This window comes from Chiloscyllium punctatum, chromosome 7 (assembly GCF_047496795.1).
Source record: "Chiloscyllium punctatum isolate Juve2018m chromosome 7, sChiPun1.3, whole genome shotgun sequence".
Classification (NCBI taxonomy): Eukaryota; Metazoa; Chordata; class Chondrichthyes; order Orectolobiformes; family Hemiscylliidae; genus Chiloscyllium; species Chiloscyllium punctatum.
The window spans coordinates 115,370,786-115,387,337 of NC_092745.1; the positions used below are offsets into that span (position 1 = coordinate 115,370,786).

The following is a 16,552-nucleotide window of genomic DNA, read 5'->3' on the forward strand; positions in this document are numbered from 1 at the left end:
TCCATGTAAAGAACCAACCTCTGACATCTCCCTTAAACCTTCCTCCAATCATCTTAAAATGATGCATCCTTGTGATAGCTATTTCTGCCTTGGGAAAAAGTGTCTGACTATTCACTCTATCTGTTTCTCTCATCATCTTGTACAGCTCTATCAAGTTACCTTTCACCCTTCTTTACTCCAATGAGAAAAGGTTTAGCTCCCTCAACCTTTCTTCATAACACATGCACTCCAGTCCAGGCAGCATTCATCGATGCAAGACAGCCAAACCTGATCTATTCACTTTAAGCATGGGTGTCCTTTCTGGTACATCATGCCTCTCCGTGTTCATCCCATGCATAATCTGTACTGTCTCTGCTTCTACCAATATTTCTTACAGCAATCTGTCTCATTAGTAAACATCGATATAATTTTGAGATTTGCCTTGTGCTTCCTTAAGCTTCTATCATCTGCTTTGTCCTGAAATGATCCCACTGCACTACTTACTACCTACTTACTATTTACATGCTGGTAGAGAATTTTTGTAAAATGTTACGTGTTAGTAATATTTTCTTCACTTCCCCTTTCACATTAGTGTATTTGTCCTAATTGTCATTTTGAGAATTTAACTGACAAATAATAGATCCTCTTTTTCTTTCTTTTCATCATATTCTGTATCATCCTTATCATTCAAGGAGTTTTTGAGTTGGTACCCCACCTTACTCTCTTGTCGGAAAATACCTGAAACATCTCTTCTGTTGTGACAGAGTGGTGAACCCTTCTGTTGATTAAACCATCTACCCAGAAAAGCTCACCTTGTCTCATAATCTGTTAAAATGAGTGACAGAGAACTCCCAAATTCCACTATTTAAAGAAAATAACGTCAATTTATTTTTAACTCTAATTCTAAAAGTGAACATTAAGCAAATATTCATAACTGTAAGCCCCCTTTCTCTTAACTGCTTATTATCTACCTCCAACTCTATAACAATATGCTGTTCCAATAAGACACTTATTAAAATTGCACCAACTTAATTTCAAAACCATATCGCCACTGTCGTCTTCCATGTCTGTCGTCTTCTGGCTGATGATCTCCCTGGGTGGTCGTCTTTCTTTTTACTGCAAATAGTTTCATATGAAAAGGTACCTTTGTTAGAGAATGTTTCCTAACTCCCAGAGCCCTTCTCAATGGCAGTTGCTGTCTCTGCAGTTTTCAAATATCTGCATTTTTATATCCCCAACATTGGATTGTCAGTCTGATGCTGGCAAAGCAATAAGTTCAAACTCGATTTCAGAATCCTGGGGCATAATTTAAACTGATTGCTTAAATTTGAATTGTCAAAACAGCAACCAAAACTCAGGTATCCATTCCACAGCCAAATGTTACATATTTTCAATTTTCCAATACACTCTGAGACTGCCATCAAGTCATATACACAGGTCTTTTGTAATCTCTCAGCTCAGAACAGCATTCACTCTCTCTTAAAGGTACAGTATGCACCGACAACTTCATGACACTTATTTAAAGATGAGCTATTGTTTCATTATAGTTTTTCTTCCATTTTGGAAACTGTACTTCAAATTGGTCCTCGCTCTTCTCCATTACTAATTTAAACCTTATGACGCAATGATCACTGCTGCCCAATGTTTTTCCACAGATACTGGGCTCACCTCATTTGCCAGGACCAGAGCAACTATATTCCTAGTTCACCTGAAAAAGATGATGGTCAAGGAAGTTCTGAATGCATTTCAGAAATTGCTCACCCTCCTTTCCCATTAGTCTCAGTCAATTAATATTAAATATCACTCTACAGTTCCTGCACATTTGTTATCCCACAAATTTGCTCCCACTTCTCTCTCTCTATCTCCAGAGGCATTTAGAATATCCCCAGTAGTGTGATCTGTCCATTGTGCTTCTACGCTGTCACAAAATGAATATGCCAGTACTGCCACCCCATCTTCATTTTTGTGTTCTCCATCTTTTCTGATCAATTTGTAACCTTGAATGTTCAGCACCTACAAGACTCCATCTTTTTAGACATGTTCTTCTTCTTTCCTGATGCAAGATATGCCTTTGGTTTTTTTGTAAGTTTTTGCTTACACATTAGAATGGGCATGGTTTTGTGCTTAATGAAAAATAAGGAAAGCTGCAAGCAAAGCTAGACAGATTTATACAACCTGTATTGTACAGTTTGTTTAACATTCTGAAGTATGTTTTAAAACAGGAGATAATATTATGTGTGTATTTACTTCTTTTTAGAGGTTACGCACAGAAAATCGATTGCTGAAACAACGTATTGAAACTTTGGAGAAGGTAAGAGCTATTAGATTGAGTTATGAAAGATCTAAACTAAAATTTTAATTCAAAAACAGTTACTTTATTCATTTATTGAAACTTCTATGAATTTCTACAGATGATGTTCCACTGATCTGATCAAAGATGATTTGGAACCAAGAAAATAACCTGGCTTGTTTATTAACTGTGCTTGGCTCTTTTAATTATTAACATTAATACTAAACAAAGGGAAAAGTGTTATAAATTTAGTAAATGTATGGAGACAATCTTTTGCTGTATATGGGAGCGGTAGGAGGTTTGAGACAGCATTGGTATTGCGTCGGTATGTTTGCATTCTTATACGAAGAATGAATGATTTTCTGGTCATTTCAGTACACTTGCTGGGGTGTCATTACAGGGTCAATATTTGAGAATGGAGGCTTAAGTCAGAAGGTATGAGATGAGGCAGACCCTTTGGTTTTTCTTACTGATTTCCTGTTAGGGGAAGAAACTAAAAGATCACAGTGTAGTAGTAGAAAAGTAAGGGTCAAATTCAAGTTTTCCATTTTTTCTTCCTGTGTCTAAGGTAATTGCCAGATGACTGACTTAATGCTGTTATCCAACAGTCTCTTTTAAAAGATACGTTAGAAAAACTGGAGTAATGTCCCAACTTGTGTACAACCTGTTGCTGCTTCCATTGCTCCGCTGAACACTGACAGTGAATCATGGACACAGATACTCTTCTTAACACTCTGCACATAACTGATGCTACCTTCAGGGCTGAACTCCAATGCTATCTTATCATGCACAAACAATTGTGGACACTGATTCACTTCCTAACACTTAGGTATTCTAATATTGCTTTCCGAGATTGCTATTCCAGTGCCATCTTTAAATCCTCCGTACTGTTCTTCATTACAATGTAAGAAGACAGCATTATCCAAGTGCTTATTTCTGACTGTTTGCACAACATTTTCCCTTGCAAGTGGCTGCCAGTGTTGGAACCTCAGCTTTTGTTAAAAATGCAAATAGAAACATATCAGTTTATGTTGCACTTTTTTGTGACTTTTGACTTAAATAATTATTGTTAGTTATTCAATCGTGTTTTTCTAAGCAAAAGAATCATCCATTAATTTGTATGAAGTAGCAATAGTGAAACAGCATTAAGAATTTTTCATTGCATGAATGTTCACTAATGTCCTTCAGGGAAGGAAATCTTCCATCCTCACCTGGTCTGGCTTAAGTGTGACTTCAGACCCACAGCAATGTGGTTGACTCTCAGTTGCCCTCTGAAATATCTTAGCAAGCCATTCAATTGTACCATACTTACAAAGTCTCAAAGAAATGAAAACAGACACATCTCCTGGCATCAATCTAGGCACCGGAAAAGACAACAGCAGAACAGCCCTGTTGACCCTGCAAAGTCCTCCTCACTAACGTCTGGGAGCTAGTGCCAAAATTAGGAGAGCTGTCTCACAGATTAGTTAAGCAACAGCCTGATATAATACGGAATTATTCCTTGCAAGCAATCTCCTGGACATCATTATCACCATCCCTGGATATATCCTGTGCTACTGGCAGGATAAACCCAGCAGAGGTGATGGAACAGTGGTATATAGTTGGGAGGGAGTTGCACTGGAGTCCTCAACATTGACTCTGGACCCCATGAAGTCTGGTGGCTTCAGCTTAAATATGGGCAAGGAAACTTCATGCTGTTTACTTCGTGCTATCCTCCCTTGGCTGTTGAATCGGTCTTTCTCCATGTTGAATAACAAAATGTACTCTGGGTGGGGGATTTCAGCATCCACCACCAAGATTGGCTTGGCAGCAGTACTACTGATCGAGCTGGTCAGGTCCTAAAGGACATAGTTGCTAGACTGGGTCTGCAGCAGGTGGTGAGGGAACCAACAAGAGGGGAAAAAACATTAATTGACCTTACCTTTAGCAATCTGCCAGCTACAGATGCATCTGTCCATGACAGTATTGGTAAGAGTGACCACTGCATGGTCCTTGTGGAGACAAAGTCCAGCCTTCACATTAAGAATACTCTCTGTCATGTAATGTGGCACTATAACTGAGCTAAATGGGACAGACTTCGAACAGATCTAGCAACTCAAGACTGAGCATCCATAAGGTGCTGTGGATGATTAAAAGCAGCAAAATTGTACTCCAGCATAATCTGTAACCAATGGGACTTGATTTATTCAGGATATCTGGTCAGCATTGGACAAGTTGAACCAAAGGGTCTGTTTCCATGCTGTACAGCTCTATGGCTATATGATGCCTGGCATACCACCCCCCGCCCCAACTTGACCATTACCATCAAGACAGGTGTTCAACCCTGGTTCAATGGATAATGTAGGAGGGCATGTCAGAAATAGCACCACGCATACCCAAAAGTGAGGTATCAACCTGGTGAAGCTACCAAACAGAACTACATGCATGCCAAACACCATAGCAATCTCACAGCCAATGGATCAGATCTGAGCATTCGATCAGTGTATGACTCCATGACTGTGCAGTCTTGCCACAGCCAGTTGTGACTGTCGGTGGACAATTAAATAACTTTCTGGAGGAGAGGGCTCCACAAATATCTCCATCCTCAATGATGGAAGAGTCTAGCATATTAGTGCATAAGATAAGGCTGAGATTTGTTTGTTGCAATCTTCAGCAAGAAGTGCCGACTGGATGATTTATCTCGGCCTCTTCCAGTGGTCCCCATTATGATGCATACCCTCTTCAGCCAATTCGATTCACTCCAGGTGATATCAAGAAATGGATACTGCAAAGACTAGGACAACATTCCAGCAATAGTGCTGAAGACTTGTGCTACATAAAGTTACAATGCAGGCACCAACCTGACCAGTGTGGACAATTTCCCAGGTATGTACTGTACATAAAGAGCAGGACAAATCCAACCCAGCCAATTACCATCATCAATCTGCTCTTGATCATCAGTCAAGTGATGGAAAGTGTGATCAACAGTGCTATCATGCAGCATCTGCTCAGCAATAACCTGCTCAGTGATGCCCAGTTTGGGTTCTGCCAGGGCCATTCAGTACCTGAGCTTGTTACAGCCTTGATTCAAACATGGGCAAAATAGCGGAATTCCAGAGATGAGATGAGAGTGACAGCCCTTGACCTCGAGGCACCATTTGACTGTGTGTGGCATCAAGGAGTCCGAGCAAAACTGGAATAAGTATGTATCCAATTCTCCACTAGTTGGAGTCATACCTTACACCTAGGAATTTTCTGGCTGTTGGAAGTCAGTCATCTGAGCTCTAAGACATCCCTGCAGGTGTTCCTCAGGATAGTGTCCTCAGCCCAACCATCTTCAGCTGCTTCATCAATGACCTTCCCTCCATCATAAGGTCAGAGTGGAGATATATGCTGATGATTGCACAAAGTTCAACACCATTTGTGCTCAGACTCTGAAGCAGTCCATGTTCAAACACAGCAAGGTCTGGACAGTATCCAGGTTTGGGCTGACATGGCAAGTATCATTTGTGCCACACAAATGCCAGGCTATCGCCATCACATTGAGACAATCAAACCATCACCCATTGACATTCAGTGGTGTTCTCATCACTGAGCCCTCATCTATCAACATTTTTGGGGTGACCATTGACCAGAAATTCAACTAGACTCTCCACATAAACATAGTTGTTCCGAGAGCAGGTCAGAGGCTCAGAATACTGTGGCAAGTAACTCACCACATAACTCCCCAAAGCTTGCCCATCATCTACAAGGCACAACTCCCAACTTGCCTGGATGGGAGCAGCTCGAACAACACTCAAGAAGTTTGACACCATCCAAGATTAAAGCAGCCTGCTTGATTGACATAATATCCACTCCCTCCACTACCACCACTGAGTTGCAGAAGTGTGTACAATCTACAAGATGCATTGTAAAAATTCACCAAAGAATTGGCAACAGCACCTTCCACACCTATGACCACTTCTATTGAGAAGGATAAGGGTAGCAGATACGTGGGAATGCCATCACCTTCAAATTCTCCTCCAAGCCACTCTCGATCGTGACTTGGAAATATATAACCGTTCCTTCACTTGCTGGGTCAAAATCCTGGAACTCCCTCCTGAATGGTATTACTGGTCAACCCAGAGCAGGTGCACTGCAGCGGTTTAAGAAGGCAGATCACCACCACCTTTTAAAGGGCAACTAGGGACAAGCAATAAATGCTGGCCACCCAGTGACACCCACATCCCACAAATGAATTTAAAAATTATCTGCTGTAAATAGAAATAACAGCTATTTTAAATTATGAAGTTTAAAACTAAGATTAGTTCCAACATGACACAAGCGATTGCCTAATTTCCTATTTAGTGTATCTATGATTAGTTATTATTTAGCTAAGCTTTCAGTCCTAATCAAGTGGATTTATTCTGTGCACTTACTCGCTAAAACTTTAAATATTTTATTTCTTTAACAATAGATTATTTATGTATTCCTTAAGCAAGATTACTGAAGAGGTTTCATTATATGCATATTTAAGTTTATTGATTTACTGAAATAAAAAGGAATGAAAATTAATAAGTAATAGTTAACAATTACAAAATTATTTAAGACTACCAGCATCTGCAGTATTTTACAATCACGTCATTTACTGGGCTGTTGTATCAGAATTGTTTGTCAAAAAAAATATTTTAACAGACAACGATATTCTCAGTCATTTGTGCTTCTGGGTTTAACACACTTGTAGTTGCCTCACTTTTCAGTGTTTCAACAAATTTAAATAGTAAATGATTAGAAGTTCTTATATTAACTAAAATTTCCAATTGAGCTTGAATTTTCTTTTTGGTAACTCAGTGACCACTGATTCTGAGAAGGAAATACTGCTGAAACAAATGAGACTATTGAGTTTGCTTTCAATATCTGCCAGTAACATTTGTTTTATTTCAGCTGTTAAGCTAGTTAAGGGTTCATCAATTATACTTCATGGGTAAAAGATTACTGCCTCTAATTAACTTATTGTCTTCATTATTGTTTCTTTTCTTGGGTTCAGATAGAATATATAAAACTAAGTTCCATGAAATGAGATACAAGTCATATTCTGCAAACCTGATTTGTTTGGCTTCACCAGCTCATGCATTCATAAATTTTGTGCTAATGTTTTATTTAATTCTCTCAACTTATCCAAATAATTGCACTAAAAGTGTTAGCTTGTACGTTGCTTTGAAGATCAATTCTGTGAGCTGTGCTGCTAAGCTCTGATAATTGGTTTATAGTATTAAGATGATTTGCTGAAGACAATTGCTAATAAATGAACAGTATATTTACAGTGCAGAAAGTTAAGTATCAAAACCTAATGTTGTAGAAATTCTGACTAGTTTGCACTTTACAGTAGAATTTCAGAGGAGGATGTTATGAAATGAGAAAGTTTACACTTTCTAAGTTGCATGATGGGTATGACCTGCTGAATGCTTCTTTGCTTTGGTTAGTTTTATAAGCTGCATTGGAAAATGGAGCACTAAAATTGTGAGTACTAATGTGCAGTAGTTCAAAGTGTAAGTTCTGTTTGGAAGATAATGTAACTTCTGGCACTTGTTTCTGCTAACTTTTTGAAGTCTAAAGTTGGCATCATGCTTTCTAACAATAGCATTGCTTCTCATTAAGTATTAATTTAATGGTGCATAACATGTGATGGACACAGCTGATCAAGCAACTACTTTCCTAAGTTTCTATTGAACATACCATGTGAGCTTTTGTTCACACACCATCTTCTTTCAGTGTATTTAATATGTTAGTTTAAATATCAAAAAGAAACAAAATTGTGTAGTTTCAGTGTCAAATCAAATATTATTTGATCATTTCAAGGAAAACCAATTTAAACAGGGCTAAAAGCCTTCCAGAAGTTTGAGCCAGTTTCTCTTCTATTTTACAGTTTATTTTATCACTGCTTCTTTTATATTCATTGTTTTCTTATACTTTCTCTTTTATCTGTCTGGATTTTTTCCCTTGTAGGAAAGTGCTTCTTTGGCAGATAGATTGATCCAGGTACAGTTCCTCATCCTATCCATGTCTTGTAATATGGATAAATACTGCATCCCTCGAAAAAGACTTTACTTCTGTTTACAATTTCTTCCTGTATTGCACAAAATTTAAAGTGATGACTTATGTGTTTCTGGAAAACGGTTACTTTTCTAAAAAATGGTCATAATTGAATTTCAGTAATACTTGAGGCCATTAATAGTGAATAATAAAGAAGCATCACTTTAATGGAATAAATGCCCCGTCGAAATTAAGATTATCGTATATCGAAATAATAACACCATTAATAATCGTATTCAGTAAGTCAACTTTTTTTTTAACATGACCATTCCAGATGCACATTTTAAAAGTTAAATATTTATTGATGAAGGAGTGTTTGTAATTTTAATGCATGTGCAACTCCTCACTAACTCTAAGTTTTCTAATTCAATCAAGGCCATTAATTCTTACTACATGTATATTTAGCAGAATTGCATGTAGACAATTTGGTAAGTGCTTTACATTGCTAAACAATAAACTTCTGGGCAAAATTCTTCAAATAATAAAATCTAATGTTTGTCCTTTGGGATGCATTACTAATCTACCGATGTAAATTGGAAAATTTTTCACTACTGCCCCGCACCGATCTTTATTCCCTGCACAATTATGTCCTAAGGGACAAGTGACAAGGGCACAAGAGGCAGAGGAAAACTACCTCATTAAACGGGAGCTGGCCACCTTTAAACAGCAGAGTGATGAGGCTAGTGCTAAGCTGGAGAAAGCTCAGGATGCCATCAGGGACCTCCAAGAGCAACGGGTAAGGAGGCTAGCAGCATAATGTATTTCCTACACTTCATTCATTTTGTTTGTTCATGCCATTTTGACTGATTTTCAACTCTTTAATTTAATAATGGAACATAATGCTTTACATTACACATTTTGCTTTTCTTAGATGTTTGTCACCAATTCTATACTTGTCATTGTCTTGTTCTTCCAACTTTTCTAACCTTTTTGTACTTTAGCAAAAAGCATAACTTATATTCCAGCAGTCTGCTGTAGAACTGGAACATAATAAGACATGTTTAAAGGTTGTACTTAAACGTTTTTGAGTTCTCCAATTTTTTTTGGCAACTATAACTATTATCAGTAAATTCCTAAGTAGACACCTGAAGACAATAGACAGAATATTGGAACCTGAAGCTTGTAGCAGTCATAATTGAATAAGCTGTTTGAATATAGGAATTGCATTGCTGGCCAGGATTTATTTGTAATGTATAAATTTTACCTTGGCTTCAAATTTATTCAATTTTATTAGAGTATAAGAGTGTACATTATGTATTTGAAAACAAGGGTTTTAGTGAAGGAATTAAATATGTCAATACCAATGTTAAGTCGAGTAAACTTGGGAGTAAAACACAACTGGGACATGACTTCTGTTGCTTCCTTGTCTTGGTTAATCCTGTTAATTTCTTGCATAAATTTCACGAACAAGTGTTGGCAGTATTGAAATGGTAGGCATGAGGTGATTCTTACTTGGAAGTAGGAAATTGGAATATTGCTTAAAAAAAGACAAAACTTTCAGACTTGCACTCATCAGAGCGAATGCACGAATGCCAAATATTGATTGAGTCTCTGCATATGAATGTACGTCCCATCTTACAAGTAAATGAGCATGTTCTTTCATTTGCTCAAAATACATAAGCAACCCACATTTGCATAAACTCAAACAGAATTGTTAGTTGTTGGCTATGATTTCACAATTAGGCAGTACTTATTGAAACCCTGAGATGCTAAGAGCTACCCAAGCCTCCAGTTTAAGGTCACTATTCATAGAGTCATACAGCACAGAAACAGACTCTTCCGTCCACTTCGTTCATGCCGACCAGATATCTGACCTAACTTTGCCCCGTTTGCCAGCACTTGGCCCATATCTCTCTCAACCCTTCCTATTCATATAACCATCCAGGTGCCTTTTAAATGTTGTAATTGTACCAGCCTCCATCACATCCTCTGACAGTTCATTCCATACATGCACCACCTTCTGCATGAAAAACTTGCTCATTAGGTCCCTTTTAAATTTTTCCCCTCTCACGCTAAACCTATGCCCTCTAGTTCTGGTCTCCCCCCATCCCATGGCAAAGACCTTGTCTATTTTTCCTATCCATGCCCCTCCAGATTTTCTAAACATCTGGAAGGTCACCCCTGAGCCTCTGTTGCTCCAGGGAAAGCAGCCCTAGCCTATTCAGTCTCTCCCTGTAGCTCAGATCCTCCAACCCTGGCAACCATCTTGTAAATCTTTTCTGAGCCCTTTCAAGTTTCACAACATCCTTCCAAAAGGAAGGAGACCAGAATTGCACACATTAAAAGTGGCTGAACCAATGACTTGCACAGCTGCAACATGACCTCCCAACTCCTACACTCAAAGCTTTGTCCAATAAAGGAGAGTATACCAAACGTCACTTTCATTATCTTACCTACCTGGGATTCCATATCCTAGGAACTATGAAACTGCACTCTAAGGTCACTTTATTCAGCAACACTCCCTAGGATCTTACCATTAAGTGTATAAGTCCTGCTTGATTTGCCTTTCCAAAATGCAGCTCCTCACATTTATCTAAATTAAACTTCATCTGCCACTCCTCAGCCCATTGGCCCATCTGATCAAAATCATGCTATACTCTGAGGTAACCTTCTTTGCTGTCCACTACACCTCCAATTTTGGTGTCATCTGCAATTACTAACTATATCTCCTGTGTTCACATCCAAATCATTTATATAAATGATGAAAAGTAGTGGATCCAGCACCAGTCCTTGTGGCACACCACTGGTCACAGGCCTCCAGTCAGAAAAGCAACCCTCTACCACCACCCTCTGTCTTCTACCTTCAAGCCAGTTCTGTATCCAAATGGCTAGTTCTCCCTGTATTCCATGAGCTCTAACCTTGCTAACCAGTCTCCCATGAGGAATCTTGGCAAAGGCCTTACTAAAGTCCATGTAGATCGAGTTACTGCTCTGCCCTCATCCATCCTCTTGGATGCTTCTTCAAAAAGCTCAATCAAGTTTGTGACACATGATTTCCCACACACAAAGCCATCAATAATGCTTGTAACATTGCTCATTTGCACTTTCTAGAAGTGATATGCAAGACTTGTTCTCTGCGCAAAAAGGAAATGTGTTCAAGCCTTATGAACTTCCAGGAAGCTCAGGGAGCTGATAGTCCTTCATTACTTTCTCCGGCACATATTGGCCAGTGATTGTTCACTTGCCAACATTAAGCAATCTTTCCCCTGTAGTGAAAATTGTTGTGATGATTTGAAATTTGGTATTCCTGCATTTGTCTTGAGTGCAAGATGAAAAGTTTTAGCAAAATTATGTTTTCAGTATTGGGATAAGAACTTTAAATTTGAGACTTTGATAAGAATGATTGTAACTTAGACATGGAGTCAGAATTTTGAAGTGTTAAATTTATAAAGGGTGAAGAATGAGAAGCTGACCATGATAAGATCATCAGGGCTGAGTCTGATTCACAAAAATTAGATGGAAAGGGAAATGGAATCTACAGTAAGGGAATTAATTTAATGGTTGGGGTATGTGGTTGAAATAGAAGTGATGTCCACTGTATGTGACAAATGAAAGAAACGCCAATGCTCTGATAACAGTTGGCAATATTTTCATCTGAAGTGTGCTTGAAGTGAGATTCGAAGTCACATAAGACTAGATGACTGTTTACACAACAGCCCAACTCTATCATTAAAAATTGTTGCCCGTAAGAGTACAGTGGAAGCCTATCGACAATACTCCTCCAAAGCTCGCCAATCCATCATAAGACCATAAGACATAGGAGCGGAAGTAAGGCCATTCGGCCCATCGAGTCCACTCCGCCATTCAATCATGGCTGATGGGCATTTCAACTCCACTTACCCGCATTCTCCCCGTAGCCCTTAATTCCTTGTGACATCAAGAATTTATCAATTTCTGCCTTGAAGACATTTAGCGTCCCAGCCTCCACTGCACTCTGCGGCAATGAATTCCATAGGCCCACTACTCTCTGGCTGAGGAAATGTCTCCGCATTTCTGTTCTGAATTTACCCCCTCTAATTCTAAGGCTGTGTCCACGGGTCCTAGTCTCCTCACCATTAGACCATAAGACATAGGAGTGAAAGTAAGGCCATTCGGCCCATCGAGTCCACTCCGCCATTCAATCATGGCTGATGGACACTTCAACTCCACTTACCCGCATTCTCCCCGTAGCCCTTAATTCCTCGAGACAACAAGAATCTAAATATCTCTGCCTTGAAGACATTTAGCGTCCTGGCCTCCACTGCACTCTGCGGTAATGAATTCTCACCTAACGGAAACAATTTCCTAGCGTCCACCCTCTCCAAGCCATGTATTATCTTGTAAGTTTCTATTAGGTCTCCCCTTAATCTTCTAAACTCCAATGAATACAATCCCAGGATCCTTAGCCGTTCCTCGTATGTTAGACCTACCATTTCAGGGATCATCCGTGTGAATCTCCACTGGACACGCTCCAGTGCTAGTATGTCCTTCCTGAGGTGTGGGGACCAAAACTGGACACAGTACTCCAAATGGGACCTAATCAGAGCTTTATAAAGTCTCAGTAGCACAACGGTGCTCTTATATTCCAACCCTCTTGAGATAATTGACAACATTGCATTCGCTTTCTTAATCACGGACTCAACCTGCATGTTTACCTTTAGAGAATCCTCAACTAGCACTCCCAGATCCCTCTGTACTTTGGCTTTACGAATTTTCTCACCGTTTAGAAAGTAGTCCATGCTTGTATTCTTTTTTTCCCCAAAGTGCAAGACCTTGCATTTGCTCACATTGAATTCCATCAGCCATTTCCTGGACCACTCTTCCAAACTATCGAGGTCCTTCTGCAGCCTCCCCACTTCCTCAGTACTACCTGCCTGTCCACCTAACTTTGTATCATCGGCAAACTTCGCTAGAATGCCCCCAGTCCCTTCATCTAGATCATTAATATATAATGTGAACAGCTGCGGCCCTAACACTGAACCCTGTGGGACACTGCTTGTCACCTGCTGCCATTCTGAAAAAGAACCTTTTATCCCAACTCTCTGCCTTCTGTTAGACAGTCAATCCTCAATCCATACCAGTAGCTCACCTCGAACACCATGGGCCCTCACTTTGCTCAGCAGCCTCCCGTGTGGCACCTTATCAAAGACCTTTTGGAAGTCTAGGTAGACCACATCCACTGGGTTTCCCCGGTCTAACCTACTTGTCACCTCTTCAAAGAACTCCAACAGGTTTGTCAGGCATGACCTCCCCTTACTAAATCCATGTTGACTTGTTCTAATCTGACCCTCCTGTTCCAAGAATTTAGAAACCTCATCCTTAATGATGGATTCTAGAATTTTACCAACAACCGAGGTTAGGCTAATTGGCCTATAATTTTCCATCTTTTGTCTTGATCCTTTCTTGAACAAGGGGGTTACAACAGCGATCTTCCAATCATCCGGGACTTTCCCTGACTTCAGTGACTTTTGAAAGATCTCAACCAACGCCTCCGCTATTTCCTCAGCCACCTCCCTCAGAACTCTAGGATGTATCCCATTGGGCCAGGAGATTTATCAATTTTAAGACCTTTTAGCTTTTCTAGCACTATCTCTGTTGTAATGGCAACCATACTCAACTCAGCCCCCTGACTCCCTTTAATTGTTGGGATATTACTCATGTCTTCCAGTGTGAAGACTGATGCAAAGTACTTATTAAGTTCTCCTGCTATTTCCTTATCTCCCATCACTAGGCTTCCAGCATCAGTTTGAAGTGGTCCAATGTCTACTTTTGCCTGTCATTTGTTTCTTATGTATTGAAAGAAACTTTTACTATCATTTCTAATATTACTGGCTAGCCTACCTTCATATTTGATCCTCTCCTTCCTTATTTATCTCTTTGTTATCCTCTGTTTGTTTTTGTAGCCTTCCCAATCTTCTGATTTCCCAGTGCTTTTGGCCACTTTATAGGATCTCTCTTTTTCTTTGATAGATTTCATGACTGACTCTATAGATATTTCAGTTCCAGCAGTCTCCTTCCAAATATTATTTTCACTTTGCATCCTACACATCATCTTTTGAAGGTGATTCAAGCAGTGTGAGTTATTCCCTTTACCACATTGATTTGGTAATTTTGTGTCTCTTCATGTTAAATGCTAAAACTCTAGCCAACTGAGAAACCTCATAGAAAAGCTTAAATATATCCTCACTTGACACCTATATCTACATTTCTAACGAATGGGCTACTGTGTTTCTTGAGTTATTTCACAACAAATATTAAATTAATCAATTACAGTCAATTTATTGCACCAGAATTACTTTGAACATAACATTGTGATATTGGCTGAATAACTTGAGGATCATATCATAGAATTTTGAAACACCAAACAAGTCATTCAAACCTGTGTTTTTCTGTGTGGAGTCCAGTCATACACTTGTTCTCACATCGTGTCTTGCCATGTTATATTGCAGCATAACATGGAGTGAAGTTTGCCAGTTTGACTTCACATGTATTAAAGTGGACCCTCTTTACAGTAACATAAATTTCTTGCATGAAGAATTGGATCTCTGGGAAGTGGATCTCAGAAACTTGTATTCAATAGTCATTTGCAGTCCAATGCAAGGTGCATCTGGTGGTATAACTTGAGTCTGTCACCTGTATTCTACTTTGTACAAATGGCCAATTTAAGATCACTGTAATCATATTTTGTAATCATACGTAGCTTTATAATCAGAGATTTCCAACTTATGATTTGCTAGTTACATTCAGATTTTTGTTTCTTTTATGTATGTTTACTTGCCATTTGTTGTGAATTATATGACAATATTTTGCTGAAAAGCATTATGCTCGTCCCTTTATAAAGTTTAGGCCTGGTAATTGCTTGTTTCTGTGTTATAACTTCAATGTATTTCTGTGAATTGTTTGCATTGTTCTTAATTGACTGAGACTAAATATCTTGACAGCAGAAAGTGGATAAAAGGTTGTAATTTAATAACTGGGTTAAGAGATATGTGGCCCACCTGGCTTTGTTCTCTGTGGTTTGACTGCAGCTGGATCTGTTGATTAAATTCTATTCTGCGTATTAAATATTTGAAAATCTGACAGGCTTGCAATGTGGCAAAAAGAATTAGGCAGTGATTCAGCTTCAGACTTGTATCTAAACTGTATTTCAAAAGCGATGGGCTCTAAAGCAGTTTTGTCTAACATTATTTGGTATGTTTGATATTATTTGTGTTAACTGCATTTTCAAATTGTGGAGTTAAAAGCATGGAAAAGTACTAAAGGCATAAAATACAGAAGTTATTCACTGTCTTATGGAAAAACAATTTTTTTCCATCAGTAAACTGGTTAGAGAAGTGGAGTAAGACTGGGGAGATGTCCAGTCTTCCTTGAATGTAGACTGACAAGAACAAAAGGAATAGGAGCAGGAGTAGAACAACTGGCCTCTTGAGCCTACTGCACCATTTAAGTACAATCGTGACTAATCTGCCTCAACTCTGTTTCACTGCCATCTTCCCATAATCCCTGGATTCTCTGAGAGTATCAAAAATCTAACTGTCTCAGCCCTGAATATACTCAGTGATGGAGCATCTACAACCCTCAGTAATTCACAACCAGTGATTCACAGCCTTTTGAGTGAAGACATTTCTCCGTAGCTCAGTCTAAGTCGTTAATTTATCATCCTGAAACTGTGAAACAATATTTACTCTTTCATGGGTCTTAAGAGCCTTGAATGTTTGAATGAAATCACCTTCCTTTGAAACTCCAGGAAGAATAAGGTCACAATTAGGCCAGTCAGCTCATGGCTACTCTGCCATTCAATTGAGCTGATAATCCTCAACTCTACATTGCTATCTTTTTCCGGTAACCCTTGGTTCCCTTACTGATTAAAAATCTGTCTATCTCAACCTTGAATGTTGTAATGACCCAGCCTCTATAGCCCTCTGTAGTAATGAATTCCATACATTCATTATTCTCGAAGGGAAGAAATTCCTCCTTATCTCTTGCTTAAAAGAGCAACTCCTTATTGTGCTTCTGGTCCCAGAGTCTCCAACAAGGGAAACAGCCTCTGCATATCTCCCCTCAAGTCCAAAACAGAAATTGCTGGAGAAACTAAGCATCTTTGTATGTTTCAATAAAGTTGCCTCTCATTCTTCTAAATTCCACTGTGTACACACTCAACCTACTCAACCTCTCCTCCATATTAATATCAGAGTTGAAAAGTGCGGTGCTGGAAAAACACAGCAGGTCAGGCAGCATCCGAGGAGCAGGAGA

The 16,552-nt window shown here is 39.1% G+C and overlaps 1 protein-coding gene across 6 annotated transcripts in view; it reads left to right on the forward strand.

Moving 5' to 3' along the window:
- The window catches only part of LOC140480072 (ecotropic viral integration site 5 protein homolog), a 266,405-nt gene that overhangs the window by 104,137 nt on the left and 145,716 nt on the right, over window positions 1-16,552 (forward strand). For 4 of the 6 annotated variants that reach the window (XM_072574675.1, XM_072574674.1, XM_072574679.1 and 1 more), the window contains 3 exons: window positions 2,237-2,290; window positions 8,234-8,266; window positions 8,916-9,056. In XM_072574675.1, coding sequence (XP_072430776.1) covers window positions 2,237-2,290; window positions 8,234-8,266; window positions 8,916-9,056 — 228 coding nt within the window. The remainder of the gene's footprint in view (window positions 1-2,236; window positions 2,291-8,233; window positions 8,267-8,915; window positions 9,057-16,552) is intronic. The other 2 variants (XM_072574677.1, XM_072574678.1) reach the window with 2 other exon arrangements.